Source organism: Mus caroli, chromosome 3 (assembly GCF_900094665.2).
Source record: "Mus caroli chromosome 3, CAROLI_EIJ_v1.1, whole genome shotgun sequence".
Lineage (NCBI taxonomy): Eukaryota > Metazoa > Chordata > Mammalia > Rodentia > Muridae > Mus > Mus caroli.
Genome location: NC_034572.1, coordinates 31,791,211 through 31,819,059, shown reverse-complemented (window position 1 = coordinate 31,819,059; position 27,849 = coordinate 31,791,211). Strand labels below are relative to the sequence as shown.

Genomic DNA, 27,849 nt, shown 5'->3' with positions numbered 1-27,849 from the left:
CTTGCTTCTTGGTCATGATGTTTGTGTAGGAATAGAAACCCTGACTAAGACACACTTCATATTCAGTATTGGACAATGTGATATAATTAATACTTTATTGGCCACTGTAATATAATATTTTAATGATACATACTATGATTCTCCCAAGATGTCATATGAATACTCTCTACCAGCTCTACTGTGATACTCAATGTTCACAGGAACTGATCATTTGTTACGAACCTTTGTTATCGCAGCAAAAATAAAAGATATTTTACTGTATAGTCACGGGCTATAAAAAATAAAATAGCTCACGCTGTGGAAGGCTGTCTAATAAGGTCTGAGATCTGCTTGGACAGCTGGTGAGAACTGCGGACCATCATGCTGTGTAAAGTGGCAGGGTGCTGAGGAATGTTGATGCTGATAGCTCCTACTTTGAACACTGCAGCGTTGTTTGTCTTCAGCCCTCGCTGGGCACTGTAGAGGGCTTGGGATTTGGCTATACTACACTTGACCACAGTTCTAGAAACAGAGGAGGAAGACTATTAAAATAGAGGCAAAGAAAAATTTTTGGAAAAATACCAAGAACATAAGATATTCTTACTCAATGGGTTAGGAGGAGAGCATTCATTTGTCAAAACATAGTCTGAAAAGTTATTCTAAAAGATATTAAGATATACTCATCTTATACTGCATTGAAAAGTCTATTATTTCTTTAGAATATATGAATATTAAGTAAAAGCACAAACATTAGCAACATGTATGCACATGCAAAAAAAATTTTTACTTTGATTTTTTTTTTCTTACTCATAACTTTTCCCCTCCATTTTAGTTTTGGGATCTAAAGAGAGACAAACTGAGTAAAAAAAAAAAAAAAAGATCCATTTATGTACTTCTAAAATGGCATCAAAAAACCAGATTACTGGAATTGAAGGCATGGGCCTACTTTATAAAGGCCCCACTGCTTGAGCACAGGAAAAAGACTTGGGAATAGGCCCCAGAGTTGTGAAGTACAGTAAATCTGGGAGAGCCGTAAACTGCATGGTCTGTGAACCTTCAGCCTGTCTTTATGGACATCTGCCATGAATTTTTAACATACAGTGGGCATACCAAGCATGCTGCAAATTTTAGTCATCTTCCAGAGAAAATTAATATAGTAAAAATGGCTATCCTGCCGAAAGCAGTTTACAGATTCAATGCAATCCCCATCAAAATTCCAGCTCAATTCTTCACCGAGTTAGAAACGGCAATTTGCAAATTCATCTGGAATAACCTTATCAGTCTTATACAAATCTAGAAGCACGACCTTCATCTCTACACCCCTGGCCCTACCTTGGTCTTCCTGCCTTGAACTGGCTCCAAACTTAAAAGAGGGAGGAAGGTGGAAAAGTTTAATTTATATAACTTGTTTTGTGCTGGCTATCTCAAATCAGTTTGCTTGAAATTTTCTACAATAGAAATATGGAATATGCTGAATGGCTATATGCTATTTAGTCAATGATAAAAGATTTCTTTCCCACTTGGCAATTGTATTATACATGACTGTCTCTCTTAACAGAAAACCTGGGAATGGAACGAGGTGGCTGACTGTGATGGTATCACAACAAAGACCGTCACCTGATAGTTTTCCATTGCTGCCTTTGCAGAGCCTTTCTAGTACATACTATTCAAGCCCATAAAAAATTTTGATCATTGGCCACTAAACAATTCTCTCTAAAGTTTATACTATTATTTTTTGGTTAAATACCCAGAGAACTCAGTAAATATAAATTACTATATATAAATAAAATAATATTTCTAGGTTCTGAGTGGAATTAAAATGTGGTTGTTTTGCTTTTCTGTTCATAAAAAGACAATGTTATACAGGCTATTTTTCAGTAATAGAATTAAGTTTGTATTACTTTTAGTTGACCATTGAAGTGAAATAGAACATAATCCCATCAAATGGCTCTGAACTAATAATGTTTTATCTATGGCTTGTTATAAATAGTGAAACAAATTCCACAAAATACGATGATTATACCAGCAGAAAACATAATATATAGATCACCTACTTATTCAATATATTTAAAATTTATTTTAAAAATGTCCAAAGACATAACTAATGCTAAACTAAATGCTAACATGACGTGGTGACAGACTCACTTGGTGAGCACCTACACATATTCCTCAAGTACAGCTAACTGCAAAGATAGCAATGGTAAAATTAAAATATTCCAAACACAAATGCACATATAGTAAAAGCCATAGATAAAACAACAAATTTCCCATTAAAACAAAATTATAAAGTTGAAACATGCTGATGCACTGTTAGTTTTTAAAAATAATTTTTAATTAACAAAAACTCACCACGTGAAAAATTCCATTATGATATCAAGTAATATGCCCACAGAAGCACAAGAAAACAAAGTCTGTCTTACCTAAGAGACAGCCCTCACTTAAGCTTGACTAGAACATGAGATGGTGACTAACTATACACATCCCACAATGGTAATGTAAGTACTATACTAGTCAGTATTAATCACAAGCCATGAAAAAGAATGTGACATACAGAAATTCTTGTTTGGCTGTACTTGTAGGAGATGTAGGAAAATCTTCCAATCTACGGATGCAGATTCAAGAGAAGCAGGAAAACAAAAGGGAAGCAAATCAGCATTCACAGGTACATTGGTTACAATAGGACTGCATAGCAGGAAGCTCACGAATGCCCAGCTCCTAACGGTTTCTTTCAAATGACTTTTGAAACTACTTTCCGCATTCTATTTCCTTTTAATTGCAGTTGGAAATGCTAAAGAATAAATCCAAATAGTGTTAACAAAAAGTCTTAAGACTATGAGTTTTGACAGTAACAAAGGAGTAACTTTTTTTTTTTAAAGATTTATTTATTATTAGCCGGGCATGGTGGTGCACACCTTTAATCCCAGCACTCGGGAAGCAGAGGCAGGCGGATTTCTGAGTTTGAGGCCAGCCTGGTTTACAGAGTGAGTTCCAGGACGGCCAGGGCTACACAGAGAAACCCTGTGTCGAAAAACCAAAAAAAAAAAAAAAAAATTATTTATTATTATATCTAAGAACACTGTGGCTGTCTTCAGACACTCCAGAAGAGGGCGTCAGATCTCATTACAGATAGTTGTGAGCCACCATGTGGTTGCTGGGATTTGAACTCAGGACCTTTTTGGAAGAGCAGTCAGAGCTTTTACCTGCTGAGCCATCTCACCAGCCCAGGAGTAACTTTTATATTTCAAAAAAAGCTGATAAAGGGGAAAGATAAGAAATATCAACTCTACATTATTTAAATTTTCATTTTATAAATGTTAAGTTCTACAAGCTGAGCGACTGAAGCCATTCTCTTAAAAGGTAAAACAGACAAGGAGATACAAGAAAAAGTCAGCACTTGGGACATCTAAGGGAACTTGGTTCTGAGTCATGAACAATCACCTGTCTGCTTTCTGGGATGGGTTGCTGCAGGTCGACAAAAAAGACAGAAGCAGTGTAGTATGGGAATCTTCTGACTGGACCATTTAAAATAGTTTATGCTAATATTTTGATGTTGCTAAATCTCACTTCTTTTATTCCATAAAGTGGAGATAAAAATCACCTGGGCTCACAAAATTGCAAGGTGGATTAAGTAAATGAACAGATCTTCAGTTCCTAGCCTACAACAGGAGTTTCATAAATCCTCTTGTTTGTCCATAATGAATGAGAGAGATCTGTTTAACCATGGGAATTTCCTGGTCTTTTTTTTTTTTTTTTTTTTGGTTTTTCGAGACAGGGTTTCTCTGTGTAGCCCTGGCTGTCCTGGCACTCACTTTGTAGACCAGGCTGGCCTCGAACTCAGAAATCCGCCTGCCTCTGCCTCCCGAGTGCTGGGATTAAAGGAGTGCGCCACCACGCCTGGCTTTTTTTTTAAAGATGGGATGTGCCTAGGAAGTGCCTATGAAATAAATGATCAGTGATGATTCTAGGTAATGATCCTAAGCCACTTGGGCAAGAGTTAAGTCCGAGATCTTCTTTCCACCATACTCTGACTTGTTTATCAATATCAATATTGAAATATTGCCCAAGACAGGTTTTTGTATTATTTGGATTTCTAAAATATTGTGATTAGAATTGTAGTTCAATCTAATAATAATTTTTAAAGAAGGGGTCAAATCTCCTATTTAGTGGTTATTTAGCCTGAAGACTATGCTTCAGAACATTAGCATAGCATTAATTATACTATCAAAGAAGAACAAAGTCTCAAAATATGACCTTAACTATTAAAACACTTCTAGTTATAACACAAAACTGGCCCATTGAAAAGAAATTAGAAATGAAGGCAAATACTACCAAGGATATAAAGTCATATGGTTAGATGCATTCCTCTATACAAATGCTATGCATACCATGAGTAAATATTATCAACATCAGAATCATTCTAATCAGAACAGACCCAAGTACAGAGCTTACAGAAAAAAATTAAGAACAAAGAATTAAAATAGAGTGTATGGGTTTTGTTTTGTTTTTCATTTGTGTTTTGTTGTTGATGTTGTTTCCTTGTTTAGACAGATTCTTACTCTGTAATCCAGGGTAGCATGGGATGCAATATACAGTCAAAGCTGGCCTCTAATTTGTAACAAATGTCTTGCTTCAATCTCCCAACTGCTGGAATTACAGGTGAGCTACCACACCTGGCTTGATACTGTCTCTTTAAAAAGGCTTAGTTTATACTGTAACAGATTTCAAAGGCTTTACTGTTACCTTTCTTAAATGATAAATGACAAATCTGAAGTCTAGGCAAATAATGATTACTTAAAATTAAGAGAGTTCTTATTTGTAATTTTAGCTAACTATTTAAATGACAGGAAAATTAACAAACTATATGCTAAATAGAAATTTGTACTATGATCATTTTTCTTATAAGACAATCTCACCAGATACTGGAAATCAGGCATTTATTCAAATGAGAGGGGGTGAATTTAGGATAGGCAGGGGTAACAAAATCAATTGTTTTTTCCAATTGTATCTAGAAACACAGTATAATCCTCAAAATTTACATAGGATAAGTTCATTCAAGGAATTCCAAGTTATTTATAAGTTGTAACAAGGAATAAAAGAAAATAGTAAAGATAAGCACACTTACTGTATATTTGGTGTGATCCCTTCAAGTAGTACAATATTAACCCCACCAATGTGAGCAGTAGCACAGGTCTCGGTCATCTTTTGATGCAAAACATCTTAAATATGAAAAAAATGTAATTGACTTCTGAAAATAATTGCATCTGATATTAAAATTACTTTATTTACAATATATTTGATGACAAATGATAACTATAAATTATAATAAATGTGCTCAATTACTGTCAGACTACCTTAAGAAAATATCCTCAGCTTACTATTTTGCATACATATATATATACAGAGTATACCTAAGAGGGAGAAATATGGAGAAATGCACTTTAACAGGACTTCATGCATTAAATAACTTACTGGAATTAAATGGTCTATACCACATATGTACTTTGAAAGAAAAAAAAGGAAACCAGATAAACTACTACTATTGGTCGATATACCCCCTATGAAATTAATATATTTATTACTTGTAAATCTAAATAAAGTAAGTATGTCATTTTGCCTGCTTTTCTCTTTTAGAATTTTTTCATATAAATAAATCCTATGATACAACTTGGAATGGGTCAATCTTAAACTGTCTTGGGGCTATAAAAATAACCACCAGCTCTTTAACATCAGTCATTTTCTGTTCTTTCTAGGTTTGTAGAATTAGAATTGCTACAATAAAGAAGAAATATAGTTTAGAGACTATTGATAAGACCTATTAAACTTTGTGAATGTTAAATCTATTCATTTAGAAGTGAATGCCCATTTTCCAGATTCTAACCAAAAGCACCAACGTAATTCTTAATGTTTACTAAAACAACAGAAGAAAAAATTGGTAGTCTTAAAATTACTAAAGTTAAAAATTTACTTCAAGCCGGGCGGTGGTGGCGCACGCCTTTAATCCCAGCACTTGGGAGGCAGAGGCAGGTGGATTTCTGAGTTCAAGGCCAGCCTGGGCTNTGGATTTCTGAGTTCAAGGCCAGCCTGGGCTACAAAGTGAGTTCCAGGACAGCCAGAGCTATACAGAGAAACCCTGTCTCAAAAAACCAAAAAAAAAAAAAAAAAAAAAAAAAAATTTACTTCAATATAGCCATCTTTTGCCTTGTATTTGAGAATTCATGTGTTTGTATTTTTCTCAGCATTTTATAGTTTTTTCATTTCTTTACATAATTTTCTTATATTATACATAAATTTTCATGTAAAAATCAGTGCTTAACTTCTGTTTCATACTTAGGGTATGAAACAAAACTAAAGAAGAGTATTAATGACAAATTTAGACATTGTATGTTGGATAGTCATAGAGTTAACAAGAACAAATATTAATTCACAAGTTCCTTTCCTTGTACAATACAACCATGAAGAAAACAACACTGATATGAGAGTGAATTCCATATTGCTTTACCCACCAACTTAAACATTTCATTTTATTTTGGGATTTCTGAAACTTGGGTATATTTTACAAGCAATTTCATCTGATAGTATTATTTTCTTTGTGATACACAGTTATGGAGTGTATTCAAACAGATGCTCTTCTAGATTTAATGAACTATCACACTTTCTGTGACCATTTTAGAAATAAATGGCACATTTTGATTACTTTAGGGAAATTTTATATCCAGTAATAGAATTTTTGTGAAGTTCTTAATTTTTAAGAAAAGTACTAAAAATGAATATTAGATTATAAATTTCTATAGTGGCAATAAGGAAAAGCAAATATTGTACAACTTTCATTTTTCTTGAATTTTCAAATATTAGAAACCCATTTCTTTCAGCAAAGCAACATTACGGTATAAGAAAAGTCTTATACCTTTCATTTTTTCCTTAAGGGTGAAACTGCCATGGATCCTCTTCAGTTCTGATTCCATTGTCAGACCACCAATATCTGCCTCTAGGTGTGTGCGGTTCACCATGCCAATCCCAAACACAATTAATGTTACATGCTGAGGTTCAGAGGTTACCAGACTACGTTTCCTCTGTGTTTTAGTCAAGCTGTTGTTGTCTTGTTCATTCTCAAACACAACTCTACATGTTGGCTCTGTAGGACTCCGAACACCTTTTTAGTAAATGGAAATATATGGTTTGAGATTTGAAAAAACACAGCACAAAGAACATTCTAAATACTGTACTAGCTTTCTTGGTTTCAAAGTCTAAAGTAGACTTTCCCCTTATAGATGATTCAATTAATTTTCAACATCTTCTCTAATACCTACTGAAGTAAATGATCAATCTAGATACTTGAAATTAAGTCTGTCTGAATCCTTTAAAAGCAGTCTATGTCAGGGTCAAGGAGGAAGTATGCTGACAGAATATCTGAATGTCAGCACTATTTTCTCTTTGGTGACTACCAATTTCTGTGCATTTTAATAATTTATACCATTAATATGGTGAACAGTCTTCTTTAGCATTTCTAAACAGAAAAATTTAAATCATAACAATGCTTGTTACCTGCTGGTCCAAATGTTTCTGAGGACTTTTCCAATATCCCGGTTGGATCTGAGATAAGTGAATAGAAGTTAAGCAATTTATACATATTCTGCCAGCATTCAGCAGAAGGCTCACTTTGCTCCGACACTGTGATGGAATCTGAATCATCCATATGAATCGTCATATGATCCACTACATCTTTTGAACCTTTCCTAGATACTTTTGAGGTTCTTCTTTCAGACCTTCCTAGTGAGTTTTTGTTTCGGGATTCTTTTTTATTGTTCTCATTGTTGGCCCGTTTGTTCTTGGCATTATTTACTCTGTTGCCACCATTGAGACTCCCTCTCGAACTGCGGCTGAAGTCAGATGAACGGAAATCTCGATGCTTTCTGGTTTTGAAGGTAGGCGTAGGGGAAGCTGATCCAGCTGTGTATCTACTAAGTTTAATGTCTGTCTGAGTTGCTTTGATGTCGTCTATCATTGTACTGAATTGATGGATAAGACGGACCAGAGCCATATCCACATGCTGACTTATTGACTGGCAGGAAATAGTGAAGTTGCAATGGAAGGTGTTGTAATAGCGCTTGTTGAGATCATGAAAGGAAAGGGCACTGGTGGAGTTTTGCGGAGTGCACACTGACTTTTCCATTACAACAGCACTGATGCTGAAGGTTTCCAACATTAATGCTGGCTTGAACTCCAGTGGGGGAAGGTTCACATGGCCTTGCCTAAAATGTTCAAAGGGAAGAGCTGTTACTTCCTTTTGTGAAGAACTACATAGCATATTCTTATGCATTCATAAACATAATAACCTCCAAGGTGCACTGTACCATTAAGCAAGAGCTTCAATACATTGCATGTTTGCACTAGTCTAGTCTGTTCATGGACTAGTAGATAGCCTTTAGTTTTTCTTGTTAATTTTACTCTAATATTAACTAAGAAGTCAAAATCAATTGGCTTCTATTAAAAAAAAATCAATAAAACAATTAAACATTTTTCTTGCTATCTGTCACATCTAATAGTATAGAAATTTAGAATTAGCCACAGATCAATTAGAACCAGCCCGTCATACTAAACTTAAAATTTCAAACTTAGTATAATCCTATTTGTTATTGGAATGAAAATCTTTACAGCTTCATTTACTAAGTTACAAGTGGAAAGAAAAATCAACTGAAACAAAACAACACATTTAAAAATACCTAAGATCTTACACAAAAATTATTGTTACGTCCCCTGACTTACCTAAAAACTTTGGGGTAAAAATTACAGTTATTTTTAACATCTTATTTTTAAAAGGCACTCAACTTCTACCAACAATAATGATCTCAAGTAAACCATCATGTACCTTCTTTTGTTCCATATGTATTGTGAATATACTGCCACAAAGGGCAAAAACATAGGCCATATCTCTATTTAAAAACAAAAAAAAATCAGAAAATACTTTGATATTCTCAACTCAAATATGAATTTATAACTAGAGCTGTAATTCCTTATTGAATAATGGCATTTATTATTAAATAAAAAGTATGCCACACGATAGTGTAATACTATGCACAGATGCAGACATTCACAAGGGGCTGACGATCAATGTTCTGCATGTTGTTGCCAAAGGAAACACTGGATACTAAGACCCAAAACTCACAGAAGAATAAAATGTTACAAAAATAATCCCAAACAGAAGGGTGACATAACAAATCTCTGAAAAAAAAAGCAAATAAACAACCCAAAAAATCGGATATATGTAAGGATGACCAAAAGGAAGAAGAAAGCTTAGGACAGTCAAGAAAAGGAGAAAAGAATTCTGGGCACATGCTGAAGCAGTCCTTTAGGGCAAAAGCAGCAGATGAGTTAAGGACTATCATGGACACTATGAAGCCAAAGCTACAACTGAAAATTAAACATATTATGTTCCTACACACACACACACACACACACACACACACACACACACACACACATATATTTATATACAATATTTTGACAAACATTTGAGGGTTACAATTTTTCCACTAATTTTTACAAATAATTTACAAGTTAACATGTCAACTACATCTAAGAGATACTGCATACTAATCTCTATGTTAAATGGTTTATTGCCAAGGCTTTAAAGTCAAAGTGAATGTTTATACAAAAAAATTACAATCCAAAATTAGTGTACAATAAACAGAAGAATAAATAGTGTGGTATAAAACAAAGAAGTTAAGACTAAAACTAGTGGCTGAGGAAAGTCTAGTATAGTGAGACCTCAAGAAACCAAGAGTTTAGAGTAAAACTGCAAACCTCTGAGCAGCTGCCTATGAGCTGGCTCTAAGAGTGTAGAGCACTCAGAGTGCTGCCAGAAGCAATAGAGAGAGGAATATTAAGTTTGGCTAGAGAATCACAGAAAGGGAACTGTGGCTAGGTGGGTGGGATTTGTTACATGTACCACCACATGGCATTTATGACACCAGTAAAAGTTTGTAACTTGTTTCTAATTATACATATGTGTTTATCCACAAAATCTGTGTATCTATAGGCAACTTCTTATATCTTATATATTTTATATAATGATTATACAATGTAGTTGTATGTACTTACTTAGAAGAAATATATGATGTACTTGCATGTGTGTTCCTACACACATACATAAACATTTATAAAATATTTTGACAAACATTTTTAAGATTTTTCCATTAAGTTTTACAAACAGCTTATAAGAACTCTCTGTGTTTAACAGAGAATACTATTTCTATGTCTCTGTATTATTAGAAAATCCTCAGATAATTTGACCTCAATTCAATTGAAGAAAGCCCTATATTCTATACATGATTCGTTTACAAAAATGATTTTTATTAATTTATTTAAAAATTTAAATATGGGCCACTAAGGTGGCTTAATGGATGAAGGCACTTGCTACTTAAGTCTGATGGCATCACTTCAATTCTGGGACCTACAAGCTGGAAAGAACTGACTCTCTCAGAGGGTATCCTCAAACCTCCACAGGAATGCTGCCTCATGCCTGCACACATGAGTATACACATGGACACACACACAAATAAATGTAATTTCATTTTTAAAAAGTTTAAACAGAATATTCAAACTAAAATTCCAGTTTTAAGTTTAAATTGAATATACGTGATCTTTTACTCTTACAACTTGCAAAACTACAAAAAAAAAAAAACACCAAAAAAATCAAAAACAAAGCAAAACAAAAAAACTAAGACTTTTGAGAAAACATTATCAGAAATGTTACCTATGACCATATTTCAGGATTTCTGTCCATGTCAACAAGATACCCAAAGTAAAATTCCAACTTTCAAAAGAAGAGTCAAACCTATTAGTAGATATGAAAGTGCTATTCAAGCAGTAAAGAAATGTAAGTCTTACCCATGAAAACAGAACGGCAGTAAGAGATAGCTCATAGCTTTATCTGTCATATGTTACATATGTCTTCCCGTATATTTGTTTCTTATGGCTATGCTCTCAATGTGAATTTTACTCTATCCCTGGATAAAAAAATATTGTCTGAGGACCTGGAGAGGTAGCTCACTAGTTGCTATGCAATTATGAAGACTGGCATCCAGATCTCAGCACTCATTTAATAAGCCAAGCATCCCATGAACACCTAAAACCCAGCTTTGATGGGAGAGGAGGCTGGAGGATTTCTAGGGCTTGTTAGCTTCCAGCCTAGCAAAGAAATGATTAGCCTTAGGTTAGGGAGAGACTGTCTCATATGAACAGGTAGAACATGTTAGAGAACACCTGACATCCTCTTCTGGTCCCTATGCATGTGTACACCCCACCCCTATACATATATGTATGCATACAATCACACAAGCATGCACATATATAAATATAGCCACACCTACACAAATATGGTAAAAGTCAACTCAAAATGTGTGTTAGGAATAAACTGTCTGTGCAAAGATTAAAACCACAGACATAAGAACTTCACTACTGAAGTTAAGCATATAGTGCTGAGTGAATTTATCAATAGATATTCTTTAGAATACCTCATGTACATTCTATAAAAATAGGCCTAAAATACTGTCTGATCCATTAATAAAATCAAATTTTTATTCTTAATAAAATATGATTATTACATTTAATAACTGGAAATTACCTTCTCGTTGTTACTAAAATTATAATTTTTAAATAAAATTTTATACAATATGAAAAATACCTTCTTGCTCTTTTTCCTTTCCTGTCTTTAGCTGTGTCCGAATCTACAATATCTGCTCTGAGGCAGTCTAAAGTTCCTGAAAATGAAAGGTGTTCTCCAAAGTACATCCGGTAACAAAGGGGCATTGTGTCCTGTGACTGGATCCCTGTATGACTCAGAAGAGGTTTAAAAACAACCTGGAAGATATCAAACAACAGCATTAACATAATTTATTGTTCACTGATAACTGTTCTTATTCTAACACATAATATCTATTACCACAAAATGAAACAAAACCAAAAGATATCATAATTGTTTTGATAAAAAAATAAATAAATCAATTACTCTATAACTTCTCTGAGGGTAAAATAATTTAGATTACATTCATTTGTGCTTCTTAAAGGTCTATGGATACCCATATATTTCTATTAAAACAAAAAAACAAAAATCAAAAAAATAAAAAACAAAAACAAAAAAAACCTGGCACCAGACCTTGCCTCACCGTTCAAGCCTATTATCATAACTAACAGAGAAGCTAGTCAAAAGGAATGAGAATGCAAAATCCAGCCCAAGGAAGTTAACTATACCCAAAAAACATAGAAAATATATTTCACACCAACACAAACAAAAAAAGACACACACACACACTCGCCACCACCACCACCACCACCACCACCACCACCACCACCACCACCACCACCATCAAAATAACAGGAATTAACACTCATTGGTCATTAATAGCTCTCAACATCAATGGACTCAATTCTCTAATAAAAAGACACAGGATACCCTTCCACCTTGTCCTTCTGCTGAGACAGGCTGCTAGCTAGTCTGCTCTGCAGAAGACACCAGATCCTGAGGTATCCTAGGAGATCCGCTGCACTCAGAGCATTTGGTAAAAACCCTCCTGAAGTCCCACAGCTGCTTCTGGGAGCCCAGTGGACTCAGGACCCATCACATCCAAAACCCCAGCCTGCTGAATAACACTCCCCATCCACCTGGTTCTTTCTGCTGGGGCAGACTGCTAGCTAGTCTGCTCCCCTAAAGATACTACATCCTGAGGCATCCCAGGAAATCCACTGCACACAGAGCAACTGAGCAACTGATCTCCAGCTAGTCTGCTCTCCTGAAAACACCACAGCTTGAAGGCATCCCAGGAGTTCCTCTGTACACAAGGTAAATGGAAAACAGATACCAGCCTAAAGACCTCCCAGGTCCAGCTTCATACAGGAGAACAGCTTGACTGCTCCTCTGAAGACCCAACAGTCTAAAGGCCTGCCAGAAGATGTACTGCAGCCAGGGCAACAGATCAGCAGCTTTTCTGCTCCTCTGAAAACGCCCGTCCCTACCCCACCCCCCTACCCAGCCCTACCGTTTGGAAGGTCCAACAGGAGGCCTACTACACCCAGGGCTTCAGGTCTACCAGGAGACCAGAAGCAACCCAGGGACAAAAGAGGCAGACTACAGATAGAGTCACCCAGACCAGCAAACACCAGGGATAGATAACCAGAGGCTGAGAGGCAAAAGCAACAGAAGCCAATATACATGGGCATCATCAGAACCCAGTTCTTTCACCACAACAAGTCCTGAATGCACCAACAGACCTGAAAATCAGGANTCTGTCCTAAAATCCTATCTCATGAAGATAATAGAATCCTTTAAGGAAGATATCAATAACTCACTGAAAGAAATACGGGAAAACAAAAGTAAACAGGTGAAGGAATTGAATAAAGTGATCTAAGACCTAAAAGTGGAAGTAGAAACAATAAAGAAAACACAAATGGAGGCAAACTTGGAAATGGAAAACCTAGGAAAGAAGTCAGGAATTACAGATGTAAGTATCATCAACAGAATACAAGAGACAGAAGAGAGGATCTCAGGTGTAGAAGATACAGTAGAAGAGACTGACACAACTGTCAAGGAAAATTCAAAACATAAAAACTCCTAACCCAAAGCATCCAGGAAATTCAGGACACAATGAAAGGACCTAATCTAAGAATAATCAGAATAGAGGAGATCGAAGATTCCCAGCTCAAAGGACCTGAAAATGTCTTCAACAAAATCACAGAAGAAAACTTTCCCAACCTAAAGAAAGGCATGGCCATAAATGTCCAAGAAGCCTATAGAACACCAAATAAATGGGACCAAAAAAAGAAAGTCCTCTCATCACATAATCAAAACACTAAATGCACAGTGTTTTAAAAACTGCAAGGGAAAAGGGCCAAGTAACATACAAAGTTAGACCTATCAGAATTACATCAGACTTCACAAAGGAGACACTAAAAGCCAGAAGAGCCTGGTCAGAGGTCATGCAGACTTTAAGAGAACACAAATGCCAGCCCAGGCTACCATAACCAGCAAAATTCTAAATCAACATAGATGGAGAAACTAAAATATTCCAGGACAAAACCAAATTCAAGCAGTATCTATCTACCAATCCAGCCCTACTGAGGATCCTAAAAGGAAAACTCCAACACAAGGAAGATACCTACACCAAAGAAAAGACAAAATATTAAGCATCTCACAACAAATTCAAAAGGAGAGAACCACAAGCACATAAAGCCACCTACAAAAACAAACATCAGGAACCAACAGTCATCTATCTTTTTTTTTGGGGGGGGGTTTTTTTTTTCGAGACAGGGTTTCTCTGTATAGCTCTGGCTGTCCTGGAACTCACTTTGTAGACCAGGCTGGCCTCGAACTCAGAAATCCGCCTGCCTCTGCCTCCCGAGTGCTGGGATTAAAGGCGTGCGCCACCACGCCGGGCATTCATCTATCTTCAATATCTCTCAATATTAATGGACTCAACTCACCTGTAAAAAGACATAAGCTAACAAACTAGATATACAAACAAGATCCAGAATTTTGCTGCATACAAGAAACACACTTCAATAACAAAGACAAACACTATCTCAAAGTAAAAGGATGGAAAAAGGTCTTCAAAGCAAATGGTCCTAACAAGCTGGAGTTGCCATCCTAATATCCAATAAAATAGACATTCAACCAAAAGTTACCAAGCATGATGAGGAAGGTCATTTCACATATATATCATAGGGAAAATCCACCAAGAGAAAGTCTCAATTCTAAACATCTATGCCCCAAATACAAGGGCATGCACAGTTATAAAAGAAGCTTTAATAAAGCTAAACAAACACATTGAACCCCACACAATAATAGTCAGAGACTACAACTCCCCACTCTCACCCATGGACAGGTCATTGAAACAGAAACTAAACAGAGAAACGGTGAGACTAAGAGAGGTTATGAATCAAATGGATTTAACAGATATCTACAGAACACTTCACCCTAAAACAAAAGAATACACCTTCTTCTCAGCACCTCATGGTACCTTCTCCAAAATCGAACANATAATTGGTCACAAAACAACCCTCAACAGATACAAAAAAACCCAAAACCCTGAAATAATACCATGTATCCTATCAGACCACTATGGCCTAAGGCTGGTCTTCAATAATAGCAAAAACAACAGAAAGCCCACATAAAAGTGGGAACTGAACAACTCTCTACTCAATGATAACTTGGTCAGGGAAGAAATAAACAAAGAAATTAAAGACTTCCTGGAATTTAATGAAAATGTTGACACATCATACCCAAACTTATGGGACACAATGAAAGCAGTGCTAATGGGAAAATGCATAGCACTGAGCACTCTGGTAAAGAAACTGGAGAGATGTTACAGTAGCAACTTAAGAGCAACCTGAGAGCTCTAGAACAGAAAGAAGTAAACTCATCCAAGAGGAGTAGAAGGCAGGAATTAGTCAAACTCAGGGCTGAAATCAACCAAGTAGAAACACAGAGAACAAAGAAAGAATCAACAAAACCAAAAGCTGTTTGTTTGAGAGAATCAACAAGATAGATAAACCCCTAGCCAAACTAACTAAAGGGCCCACGCCTTTAATCCCGCAGGCAGATTTCTGAGTTCGAGGCCAGCCTGGTCTACAGAGTTCCAGGACAGCCAAGGCTATACAGAGAAACCGTGTCTCGAAAAACCAAAAACCAAAACAAAACAAAACAAAACAAAACAAAAAACAACCCAAACCAAAAAGGTCAACAAGCTGAAGGGCCCAAGTGAGAACACCTCAGTCTCACTAGAGAGAAGAAAGCAACCACAACAGGGAGAGAACCTGGAAGGAAAAGGAGACTGGGGATAAGGGGAGGGGGCGCGAGGGACACATGATCTGGTATTGGGTGTGGAGAAAAGGACTGAAAGCCTGTGGGCCAGTAAAAAGAATGGAAACAGGCAACCTTGGGAGGTAGGAGGTTGGGGGACCCTCCAGAATGATGTACCAGAGACCTGGGAGGTGAGACTCTCAGGACTCAAAGGGAGGGACCTTAGATGAAATGCCCTACAGTGGGAAGAGGGAACTTGTAGAGCCTACCTCTAGCAGAAAGGCAGGGCATCAAGTGAGGGATGGGATTGCTACCCCACAGTCAACACGCTGACCCGTAATTGTTCCTGTCTGAAAGAACTGCAAGGATGGAAATGGAGAGGAGCCTAAGGAAAAGAAGGTCCAGAGACAGGCCCAAAGTGGGATCCAGCTCAAGGGGAGGCCCCAAGACCTGACACTATTACTGAGGCCATGGAGCACTCACAAAATGTATCCTATCATGACTGCCCTCAGAAAGACCCAACAAGCAGCTGCAGATATTTGCACCCAACTAATGGACAGAAGGTGCTGACCCCCTGTGGTTGAATTGGGGAAAAGCTGGAAGAAGCTGAGGAGGAGGGCAACCCTGTAGGAAGACCAGCAATCTCAATTAACCTGGACACTGAGATCTCCCAGACACTGGACCACCAACCAGGTAGCATACACCAGCTGATATGAGGCCCCAACACATATACAGCAGAGGACTGCTGGCTCTTGGTTCCATCAGAGAAGATGCATCTAACCCTCAAGAGATTGGAGGCCCCAGGGAGTCTGGAGGTTTGGTGGGGTAGGTGGTGGGGGTATGGGGACATTCTCGTGGAGACAGGGGTACAGGGAGGAGGTATGGGAAGTGGAACAGTCAGAGGGTGGACCGGGAGAGGAATAAAATCTGAAATGTAAAAAAAAAAAAAAAAGATTAAATAAAAAAGGAATATATAAAAAAAAGACACAGGCTAACAGAATGGATATGAAAGGAGGATCCATCAGTCTGTTACATACAAGAAACACACCTCAAAATCAAAGACAGACAGTAACTCAGAGTAAAGGGCTGGAAAAAGATTTTCCAAGCAAATGAACCCAAGAAGCAAACTGGTATAGCTATTCTAGTATTTAACAAAGTAGATTTCCAACCAAATTTAATTAAGAGATGAGACAGGGACTTCATACTCATCAAAAGAAAAATCCACCAAAATAATGTCTTAATTCTCAACATCTATGTCTTGAATTGCCAGGATACACACATTTGTAAAAGAAACATTACTAAAGCTTAAATCACACACCAAACCCCACACATTAATAGTAGGAGACTTCAACACCCTATTCTCTACAATGTAAAGGTCATCCAGACAGAAACTAATCAGAGAAGTGAAAGGTCTAACAGACATTATGACTCAAATAAACATAACAGTTATCTACAGAACATTTCACCCAAATTCAAAAGAATATGCCTTCTTAGCACCTCATAGAACCTCCTCCAAAATTGACCATTTACTCAGTCACAAAACAAGCCCCAATAGATCCAAGAAAATTGACCCAGAGAAATTAAGTAACAAGAAGGGCTCAGGTGGTGGGTGGTAGTGGCGTTAGGACACATGAATCTCACTGTGAAGGGGAAATAGAAGAGACATCACAGGTAGACAGGGGAAAGGACCTGAATGGATGGTGTAGGGGTAGGAACAGGAGGGATCAGGTAGGTAGAAGCTGGAAAGAGAGAGTATAGGGAGACACAACTAGAATGGGAAGAGGGTAAATCTCAGTGACAAGCTGGAAACCCAGTCCAATGGAAACTCCCAGGAATCTATGAGGGTGACCCTACAATCTAAATGACACTAGTAAGACTTCTAGCAATGGGGTATATGGAACTAGAACCAGACATTTATAACCAGGAAGGACTTCCAGTGCAGGGTTTAGAACACCAACCTAGCCACAAAACCTTTGACCTACAATTTGTCCTTCCTGTAAGATGTGCTATGATAAAGTTGTCCCAGAAATTGTGTAGTGGCCAAAACAATGACTGGTCCAGCTTGAGATCCATGCCACTAGAGGGAATCCACTCACAATACTACCTGGAAAACCAGGAACCAGAGGATAGATAGTCAGAGACCTAGTACAGACCCAAACACATCTAGCAAAAATAAATTAATGAATAGGAAGTCAATGAAATGATTTCTCATCATATTCTGTCATATACATACATTGGGCCTAGCACAATTGTCATCAGAAAGGCGTCACCCAGCAACTGATGAAAAATGATGCAGAGACATAAAACCGAACTTTAGGGGGAACTTGGGAATCCTGCAGAAGGAGGAGAGGAAGGATTGTAGGAGCCAGAGTGGTGAAGGCCACTACATTAAAAAACAAAATCAACTAAACTGGGTTACTAGATGCTTATAGAAACAACCTCCAACCCGGGAGCCTGTGTGAGACTGTCCTAGGCCTTCTGCTCATATGTTACAGATGTGTAGCTTGGTGTTCTTATGGGACCCCATACAGTGGGAGCATGGGCTCTCTGACTTGGTGGCCTGTTTTGGGGCCCCTATCTGCCCACTGAGTTGTTTTATCCAACCTTAATAGGAGAGGTGCCTAGTCTTACTGCAACTTGACATTCCATGGCCGATTGATATCCATGAAAGGCCGACCCTTTTTTGAAGACAAGAGGAATGAGTGGATGGGGGAGGTAGGGGTTTGGTAGGATTAGGAGAAGAGGGAGGAAAAACTGTGGTCAAGGTCAAAATGTTAAAAATTAATTACTTACTTAACTAAAAGAAGAATAGGATATAGGAAAATAGGCTGTGAGGTATTAACAGTTGCCTTTGTTTCTGTAAAACTTGTTTATCAGAAACTTGTTTATGGGAAAGGGATGAAATGTTCTTTTCTATTATTATATAAAGGGAAGGAAACAACTGGGGGAAATATAACAATTTTCTTATCTAGCTGTGTATACACAGCTTTCCGGTGTCCACATTTAAAACCCTAGTTATCCCCTATACCCCATTCTCCAACTTATCTTCTATTCATTCAAACTTAAATATATTCCAAATAATTTCACAGTATCTGTCTATACTTTTGCAAACAACGACTTTTCCTAGATTTCATGCTCACTGGTATGAACTACATCAACAGGTCACATTTCACATCTACTTTCTCCTCCAAGTCCTTTAAGACACTGCTACTCATAGATATCTACATGTTTGAATTACTTTCTTTATTCTAAATCCACTGTCTCCCAACTACTCACTTAATAAAGTCTTAACACTGTACAAGAGTCTGTAGAATATGATAAAATTTAACTTGTTAAACATGTCATGGTCAATTTTTAACCCATAACAAAAATATGATGATGAAACTTTCAATTAAAGATAACCTATTGGGTAATTGGCTTCTAAAGGCTCTCCTATTTTGCATGAAAGCTTTTCCAACAGGCAGAGAATAGAGATTTCACTTGAACCTCAGGTACCTACTGCTGAAGGAACCAGTGTCAGGAAACCCAGGCACACTCACCTGTGCATCAGCCAGCTGAACAGCAGGAAACCCTTGGTTTGCTTCTTCTACACCTGCCACATCATCTTGACTAGTACTGTGCTGAGAATGTGTCCCATCCAGAGTATTCTGGTCACTAGATAAGACGGTGTTGAAATCTGAGGCTGACGGGATTGTAGGAAGATTGGGTGCAACTCCTAACAGCAAAATGTCAGGAGTAAATATGAATCATTTAGAAACAAAAAAACAAACAAAGGCAATCAAGTCAAATTTAAAAGCAACTATGTTGTAATGCCCTTACCAGACAACAGAGGAAAAACAAAAACAAAAACCAACCCAATAATATGGAATACTAAATATTTACACATATGATTAATAAAAAATGACATTAGTTAAATATTCAGAAAATACCAGTGATGTTTATACAGGAATTCAAGCCAGCCAATCCAAAATGTAGAATTTTCTGACTGGAAAATCTTTGAAAAGGAAGTACAGCAGGAAAAGGCCATGGAGTTAACAGAATTACATCCAAGCTTTATATCCTGTCCTTCCAGACAAAGGACCCTTGATAGAGAGGAACTAGTCCATTGAAGTTGTCTTAAAATTTAAACTGTAGCCACTCTATACAACAGTGAAATCAGAACCAAGAACTATGCGATGCAATCTTTCTCTTTTTTCTGTCAAGAGTCAATGCAGAAACCTAACATGTGGTTAGAATTCAGATCACATCCACACGAGAAACAGCTCAGTGGGCAGTCACAAATCAACCACTCTTCTCATTCCATCAGGAAATAACTCATATGGCTTAAACAGCATCGAAAATTCACTTTAGCTGCCTTTATTAATCAGTAGCAATGTCTACTTCAATATTATTCAGTATTTACTAACATGGAAAACTTCAAAAGTAGGCAAAGGAAGGTTGATATACTTACACTTGATATAGCCACCACTTTCTTGGGGAACATCTTGCCATATATTTTTACACATGCATGATCTTTTAAAATTAATAAATGGCCCTAATTTATTTCTCTCCTTAAGGAAAGAAATTGTACTTTTCTATCACCATAGATCTGATTAAATATTTAAGTAACTACGAAGAGCATATAATTAATAGTTATGATGTCTCAGAGGGAACTAGACTGATTCAAGATATTTTTCTGTATTGTAGGTATATCATGTTGTAACTATACTTAATGTTTTTTAACCTGCCTCCTTTTGTGTTATGAATGTTTAACCAACCACATTAAATGCTTTAAATTCTTTAAATCTTGTATTTGATATTATAATAATACCAAGTCAAAGTTTAATTAGCTTTTTGCTGAAACGGTCCAACTTCATCCTAACAGTTGACCGTGTAGGTATCCTTTGAGGAATAAGGTTTTGAAGACAGTTAAGGTGAAAGTGATAACTGGATTACCTGTTGGAAGACTGTTATGTCCTGACTTTGTAGCAGGAGATTCCTGTACCACACTTCCACGATTTCCCACGGCATTTGACATCCAATTATAAAAACTCACAGATGAAGGCTCAGATAACAAAGGATGTTCAGACAGCATGTCAGTGGCTACTGTATTCCCTGAAAAAAGTTTATGGTGAATAAGATTATTATATACTATAAAACAGAAAAATGCTACTTGCATGCTTTCAGAAAGTTGGATTAAAATGTCTCTCTTTGAAAAAAACTTTAAAGATTCATTTATTCTTATTTTATGTATACAGGTGCTTCACCCGAGTTTGCCTGTGTACAAAGTGTATGCCATGCCTGTGGGGGCCAGAGGGGGACTCTGGATCCTCTGGAACTGGAGTTACAGATGGTTGTCAGTAGCTATGATGGTGCTGGGAACTGAACCCAGGTCCTCTTCAAGAGCAGCTAGTACTCTTAATTACTAAGCCATCAAGCCATCTCTCCATGTATTTTTAAACTCTCACTTCATGATACTGGTATGGGGGTCCTAAGACATTAGTACAAAATTCATTTTGTTATTACAATGGTGAAGATTCTGCATTCTTTAGACTCAGAATGTGTAGCTTGGCACTAGTCAGCACTAATTTGAAAGTAAAAATAAAAGACATGAAGAGAAATTTACAATTTTGGTCTAAAATATTTTTTCAAAAACAAAGTAAGTAAAAAGTTTAGTCATGCAACCAAAGTATATAATAAAGTAGTTTTCTATTTTTCCCACAAAAGAAAATGTAATTGAAAGAAGCATTTTATTTTAAATTGTATGTGTGTTTATATGTATGTGAGGAAGTGCAGTTGCTTGTAGTCCAGAGGAGTGTGTTGGATCCACTGGGCTAGGTACCTGTTCTTGTGAGGGAGCTACTTTTCACAGCTGCACTGCTTCTCTGAGGAGTGCCTTCCAGAAGGTTGTGCAGGCTTGGGAAGCTTCCAGTCAGATAGCTGAGAAGGCTCTCCTTCCTTGGACTCTCCTTTACCGGCATCCCAGCACGTCCACCATGTACTGGAGAATCAGTAGCAGTGTCTCCACTGGTATAACTCAGAGAGTGATATGGATGAATGCCCTACAAAATGAACACACAGTTGTTTTTTTCTGAAGTATGTGAAACTGACTGCTAATAATTACAACCACCATAATTGTTCCTATTTCTGCTAGCTATTCTTTCCTTTAATACTCACAGCGATTTTGGCTACTAGGATTATTGAGTCAAATATAAAAACAATAATTTTTTTATAACTCTGTAATACAATATTAGGGGCTACACATCATATTCAAGTATATTCCTTGAAGTAATTTAACAATGAATCATTAATTTCTACAGCTAAACAAGAGTCACAGAACAGCATCTTAAGCGGAATACAGGAAATAAATGCTGGTTAATATCAGGGGTGGGAGGGTGGGTATCCACGACACCAGGATGTAAGCAAGTCATGAGGTGTTTAAAGAACATGCTTGTGGCTATTTAAAGAATAAGAAGTAGCCTGAAGCAATTTCTGTTATGGCTTAATTATGGAATCAGCAAACTGATATCCAGAAACAATTTCCCTATACAACTACTCCACTTAAAACTAAGAATCACTTGTTACATGACTGACAACATCAAAAGTCAGTTATCACTACCAGGTCAGATACAATGGCATTAAATACAATCTCAGCACACAGGAGGAGGATGAGGCAAGAGCACCGCCATGAGTTCAAGGCCAGCATAATCTACCAGTAAATTCTAGGCCAGCCAAGGAGATGCAAGACCTTCACCAAAAGAAACAAAAAAAGAAACATAAAAACACAGAGCAAATCTAAAGAAGGAACTATGTCGTTTTATTGGAGGTAGGCACAGACAACCAACAGAAAGTAAACTAGAGGCTTTCTGACTAAGGACAGGAAACTAAGCAAGAACAAGTACACATCAGACCATTGAAGTTTTAGGACAAAGTGGGAAGTTCTATTCACCATTACATGCTTTCACTTAGATGGGGGAAGAGGAAGAAGCCTTTCACTACAGGAAGAGAACTTTTAACATACTACACATGTGTTATGCATATTTCATATCCTATCCCTCATATGTTCTTTGTGTAGATGATTAAGTTTATTACACAAAAGAAAAATCAGTTTTATAAATAACCAAGCAAGAAAAGTCGGATGTTTTAATCCATATGCCTCACTTCCACTCCACAATTCTTGATATTAGACTATCTTTGCTCACTGGTTTTGACTGTCACAGGTCTCAACACAGCCAAGAGTCACTTAATTTCCATTTAATTTTTTTTAATAAGTTGCCTTGGTCAAGGTGTTTCTACACAACAATAGAAACATAACACAAACACCCCCATATTTTGCTATTAACTCAATCCATGTAACTCTAGTGGCATCTATAGTCTCACATAAACCAACCCCTTTTTGGAAAGACTATATAGTAGTTAATTATAACAGTGTACATAATTTATTGGCCCTGTAATGTTTAATCCTTTTATGTCACATCCACTATTTTTTGCAAGAAAGCTCTAGAATCTATCTGATCATTTACAGTTCCTTCCAGAATGAAAGTCCTTGACGGGTAAATGTTTTCACTTATACTTTAGGGCCACACTGATCCTTCAAAACCATGTAAACTTCTTATAGAACAGTTTCCTCCAAGACTGAGACTTTCCATTCCTACTGCTGTACATAACCCCAGTAAAACTCACTGGTTCACCAAGTCGAATTCTGGTGATATCTATCTATACTTTGGCCTATCAGGAGTTCTCTATTTGGGGGTAAGTAGGTGAGTGTAGTATCTCCGCAGGAAAAATTCTGTCATACAACAATATTCTAATAGTGTATGAGAATGACTGTTTTCTTTTATCTTCATATGTAATATCAAGTTTTGTTACCCTAATCTTATAAAAATAAAAACATCAATTTTATATTTTCTTATGAGAGAATACATCTTCATATTTGTATACCTATTTTTCTGTGACATATTTAATGATTTTATCTATTTCTAAAACTTTTCCTTTTTATATCTTATCTTTTTCTTAGTGATTAAAAATACTTTTGTAACTGTTTGAGATATATTAACCCTTTTCATGTGTTTTTGGTTATAATTTTCATTTTGAAATTTCAATTTTTTTAATGATTTATTTTATGTATGTGAGTACACTATAGCTGTCCTCAGACACACCAGAAGAGAGCATCAGATCCCATTATAGATGGTTGTGAGCCACCATGTGGTTGCTGGGAATTGAACTCAGGACCTCTGGAAGAGCAGTCAGTGCTCTTAACCACTGAGCCATGTATCTATCCAGCCCCCTGAAATTTTAAAATTTAATGTTGAAATTATTCTAAATTCCAGTATAAGTCTATATGCAGACTTTGAGTGAAAGTAATGCTATTAACTCATATTCAGTTCTTAGAATAGCAAACTAACAACAGCAACAATAAAGTAAAACAATATAAGTGTCAGATAAACTTATCATATCTTCACTCAGTTATTTCTCACCACAATCTTCCAAAGGAGGATGCTATCAAAGTCCACACCTTACAAATAAAGGAGCTGATGCACAATTCTGTCAGAAAATGTCCAAGTTACAGGGCAGGATTCTAGTGAGGATACTGCTCTCAATGCTAGTCGACTCACTTGGCTCTACTTTCCTTCTTTATCAAACATCCTTTAAACTTGTTAAAACAATGGAGTATAAATTAAGATTATAATTTGTAAAAACTCAACCTAAACTTGTATCAATAATGTGCAGCCCAAATGGCTTCTTACTAAAACATAAATGACAAGATTATCAACATTTTTAATACTGAATTTTATTACATATAAGATTCAATAAGAAAAAAAGGTTTTGGAGATAACTAGGAAAAAAAACAAAAAAAAGTTTAGTGGTCTTTAAATATTAAGTATTAGTGGTACAAATTTAATGGAAATCTATACACTGAAATTATTAACCATCATAAAGTTATTAATTCTAACAAACTATTGGAATATTTAGAATAGACATCTAAGATATTTAACACTGAAATTTAAAAAAAAAAGGTAGGTCAGCTCTTTAAGTTTTAAGCTCTAATCAGTGCTAGCAATGCCATACCTTTATTTTCAGTGCAGAGTCACTGTGGGTGTGAGTTTTGGAAAGCTTCCTCATTATCTCAGCTCCAGTGACAGGTCCAGAGCTCCCAGGGGGTGGTCGGTTAGCTGTTCCTTCTAGCAGCATTGTGTGCTCACTGACTGTGGCTGTAAAGGTTCCAAAGATAAGTGAGTTATACACAGATCATCACATATTTATCTTAAACATCACCAACATCTTGTCTGTAAAATTACTATACATTTTCATAATCCAAACAGATATACAATGTTTACGATTTTTAATTTTTTGTTTCCTTACTATCCAACCTGAATATGAGTTTACACTAGCCATGTAACTGATACAGTGGCCAACAACCAATTCAGTCACCCTCTAGAATATTCAGAGTGTCAGAAATGACATTGGTGTTTAGAAGGTATAGTTACTGAACTAATTCAACCTCTGTGCATAACAAATTCTAGATAATAAGCAATAAAACTCAGGCTATTTCTTATAAACTATTTATTAAAAGTATGATTTTTAATTAAGCTAACTAAGTGTTCTAGAAGTTTTAATTTTAGGAATTTTCTCTTATAGTCCTTCTTCCTCACAGTACTTTTAATGTTTTTTTCAAAGCACTGTAAGACGACCTATCATCATCATATGAAATTAGTCTGTGGCAAAAAGTTAAAGTAAAAACATACATTTATTTCAAAAAAGTATATCTACCTTGTTCAGATGCAACATATCCTATATATAAAATTGTATTCTTAGCTCAGGCCTCCAAATTTATTTAAAGTAAAAATATATGTAACAAGTGATTGTTGCAGGATTTTTCCTGTTCAATCACATTAGGCAGAGTGAGGAGTTGAGGAGACAGGGAGGGAGGTCTCAGGAGGAGAGAGGGAACCAGAATGAAGGCCCAGTGGGAGCCATGTGGCCCTGCAGGGTTGGCAAGTTGGTGGGCAGAGAGACTGAGCAAGTAAGATCACCTGGCACAGGGGCTAGCTCTAGAGAGTCGTTGCAGCAGGAGTGCAGGAGCATGGCCTGGTCCTGCTGAGAGTTGGTGCGTTCATTTTTTTAATATTTCCCGAAACAGGTGTGTTGTGGATAGCCTTGGGGCTAAATTATATTTGATGTTAATTCCACTCTCTGGTGAAGGGTTGCAATAAGGAATGAGTCAGCACTCAGGTAATTTCCTGTAAACCTGCTTCCCACCTTAATTTGTAAAATAAAGAGCTGATAATGGGGCAGATAAAGAGGAGGTGGAGAGAAAGAAGGAAAAAATGGAAGAGGGAGAGGATGCAGAGGAGGAGGAGGAGGAGGAGGAAGGAGAAAAGCAGAGCAGAAGCACAAGGCCTGGAGAAACTTCAAGTTCTAAGGGGTCTCATAGATGGGGAAGATGGCAGTGTAGTGGTAGATCTGCCCAATCTAGAAGCACAGCATGTAATCATATTAACTGTGTTGTGTTTTCATTGCCGGGGCATATTTGGGTTGGAGATTTACCACAACACAGGTGATAAAAGAAAACTCCTTTAAAAACAGACTAATAAGCAAATACAAATTTTAAAAGGCAGGTTTTTGTTTAAAGTTTTCTATAAATCTCTTATTAGACACATTCATTGGTCTACTGTATCTCACAAAACTAAATTATAAAATTTGTTCAGTAAAAAAATTCCAAAGTCACTGTGAATTTGGATTAATAAAATTAACAACTGCATAGTCCAACCACAACATTTTCAAATTAGGGACAAAAATTATGAAAATTATTGAGTACCATGTGATCAAGTATATAACAGTCACAATATTTTCCTATTACTAATTTTCTAATAATTACAGGCAAAAGGTCCTGGTTGGTATCTTTTAAAGAGGCATATTATTGATGGGAAGTCATTTCTACAAGAACACAGAGTGTTTACACCGAGGAAAGAAAAGCTCCCTGAACAAAAGTTACCTGCATCAAACTCAAATTCTGCACCATCAGCACTAGTATCACTTTGTAGACCACCTCCATTATCCAGGCCAAGTCCCTCTTCATGCTCCTGGTCCACAGTCGCTGGAGGTTTCAGGGGCTGAGCTGGTCTGTGTAAGCTAACTCCTTTAAAGGCAGGTGTTACCACAATGAACTTCATCCACTGCCTTGCCAAAGCAACCAATCCTTTCTTTAAAGTTACCAGTGCAGGAAGACCATCACTCTGTAATAACAATGAAGAACTCATTTTAATCTCAAAATGCCCACTTAGAGATGAAGGAACTAAAATTTACATCTTTAATTTGTTCAACGTTACCCAGATTTTCAAGTTGACAATAAAACCTGCTACAGCTATGCATATATTGAGAATGTCCCTCAAGGGTTCATATACTTTAAAAGTTTGGTTCTCAGTGTGGAAATGTTTGAAAGGGAGAGGCATTTTAAGAGGAGATCTAGTGAAGATCATGGAGGATAGTGGTCTTAGAATTCATTACAGCCATTTTGGTGAGACCTGATTAATCTGTATATGGGTAGTTATTAAAGAGCAAGACCACTACCTTCACAGCCTCTGGCTTCCTGTCTTGGTATGTAGAGCATCCATCCACTCATGGCTAATGCTTTCAAGTTCCTCTGACCACAACTAGGAGGGGCATGTCAGGCTCGCATAGTGCAACTTTGTGATCAATTCCAGGATAGTACAAAATACTATTTCAGTCTTAGATTAAAAGCATCTTTGTAAAATCCACTATTTAATATAGATCCTTCACTTGCCTGGTGAAAGGTTTGGACAGCCATTAATAATACTGATACACAGGTGCCTAATTTGGATAAATATTGTTGTGTATGCTTTACTATTTGGATGCTAGGAGAAGTCAAGCAATGTCCTCAAAATTCTAAAACCACAATCACAAATTGATTTTCTATGAGCGAAGATGAATTGTACAATTATATATGTTCCCTCTGTGATCAATCTCTATTTTATTAAACCATAATGGTTCTAGGGATTACTTCCTGACTTGAACTGTATGCTTTTAGCTTCTAGAGTACAACCTTTCAGTTCTAGGTCTTTACTTCCCTTCTGAGC

The 27,849-nt window shown here is 36.7% G+C and overlaps 1 protein-coding gene across 11 annotated transcripts in view; it reads right to left on the bottom strand.

The window, feature by feature from the left end:
- Kiaa1109 (KIAA1109 ortholog) overlaps positions 1–27,849 on the bottom strand; it is a 191,668-nt gene that overhangs the window by 64,087 nt on the left and 99,732 nt on the right. For 10 of the 11 annotated variants that reach the window (XM_029475239.1, XM_021157454.2, XM_029475245.1 and 7 more), the window contains exons 41-51: positions 26,748–26,988; positions 24,821–24,963; positions 21,594–21,813; positions 20,708–20,866; positions 19,312–19,487; positions 11,663–11,838; positions 7,522–8,228; positions 6,884–7,129; positions 5,102–5,195; positions 2,531–2,581; positions 295–501 (exon numbers count right to left, since the gene is read on the bottom strand). In XM_029475239.1, the coding sequence (XP_029331099.1) occupies positions 295–501; positions 2,531–2,581; positions 5,102–5,195; positions 6,884–7,129; positions 7,522–8,228; positions 11,663–11,838; positions 19,312–19,487; positions 20,708–20,866; positions 21,594–21,813; positions 24,821–24,963; positions 26,748–26,988 (2,420 nt within the window). The remainder of the gene's footprint in view (positions 1–294; positions 502–2,530; positions 2,582–5,101; positions 5,196–6,883; positions 7,130–7,521; positions 8,229–11,662; positions 11,839–19,311; positions 19,488–20,707; positions 20,867–21,593; positions 21,814–24,820; positions 24,964–26,747; positions 26,989–27,849) is intronic. The other variant, XM_029475243.1, reaches the window with a different exon arrangement.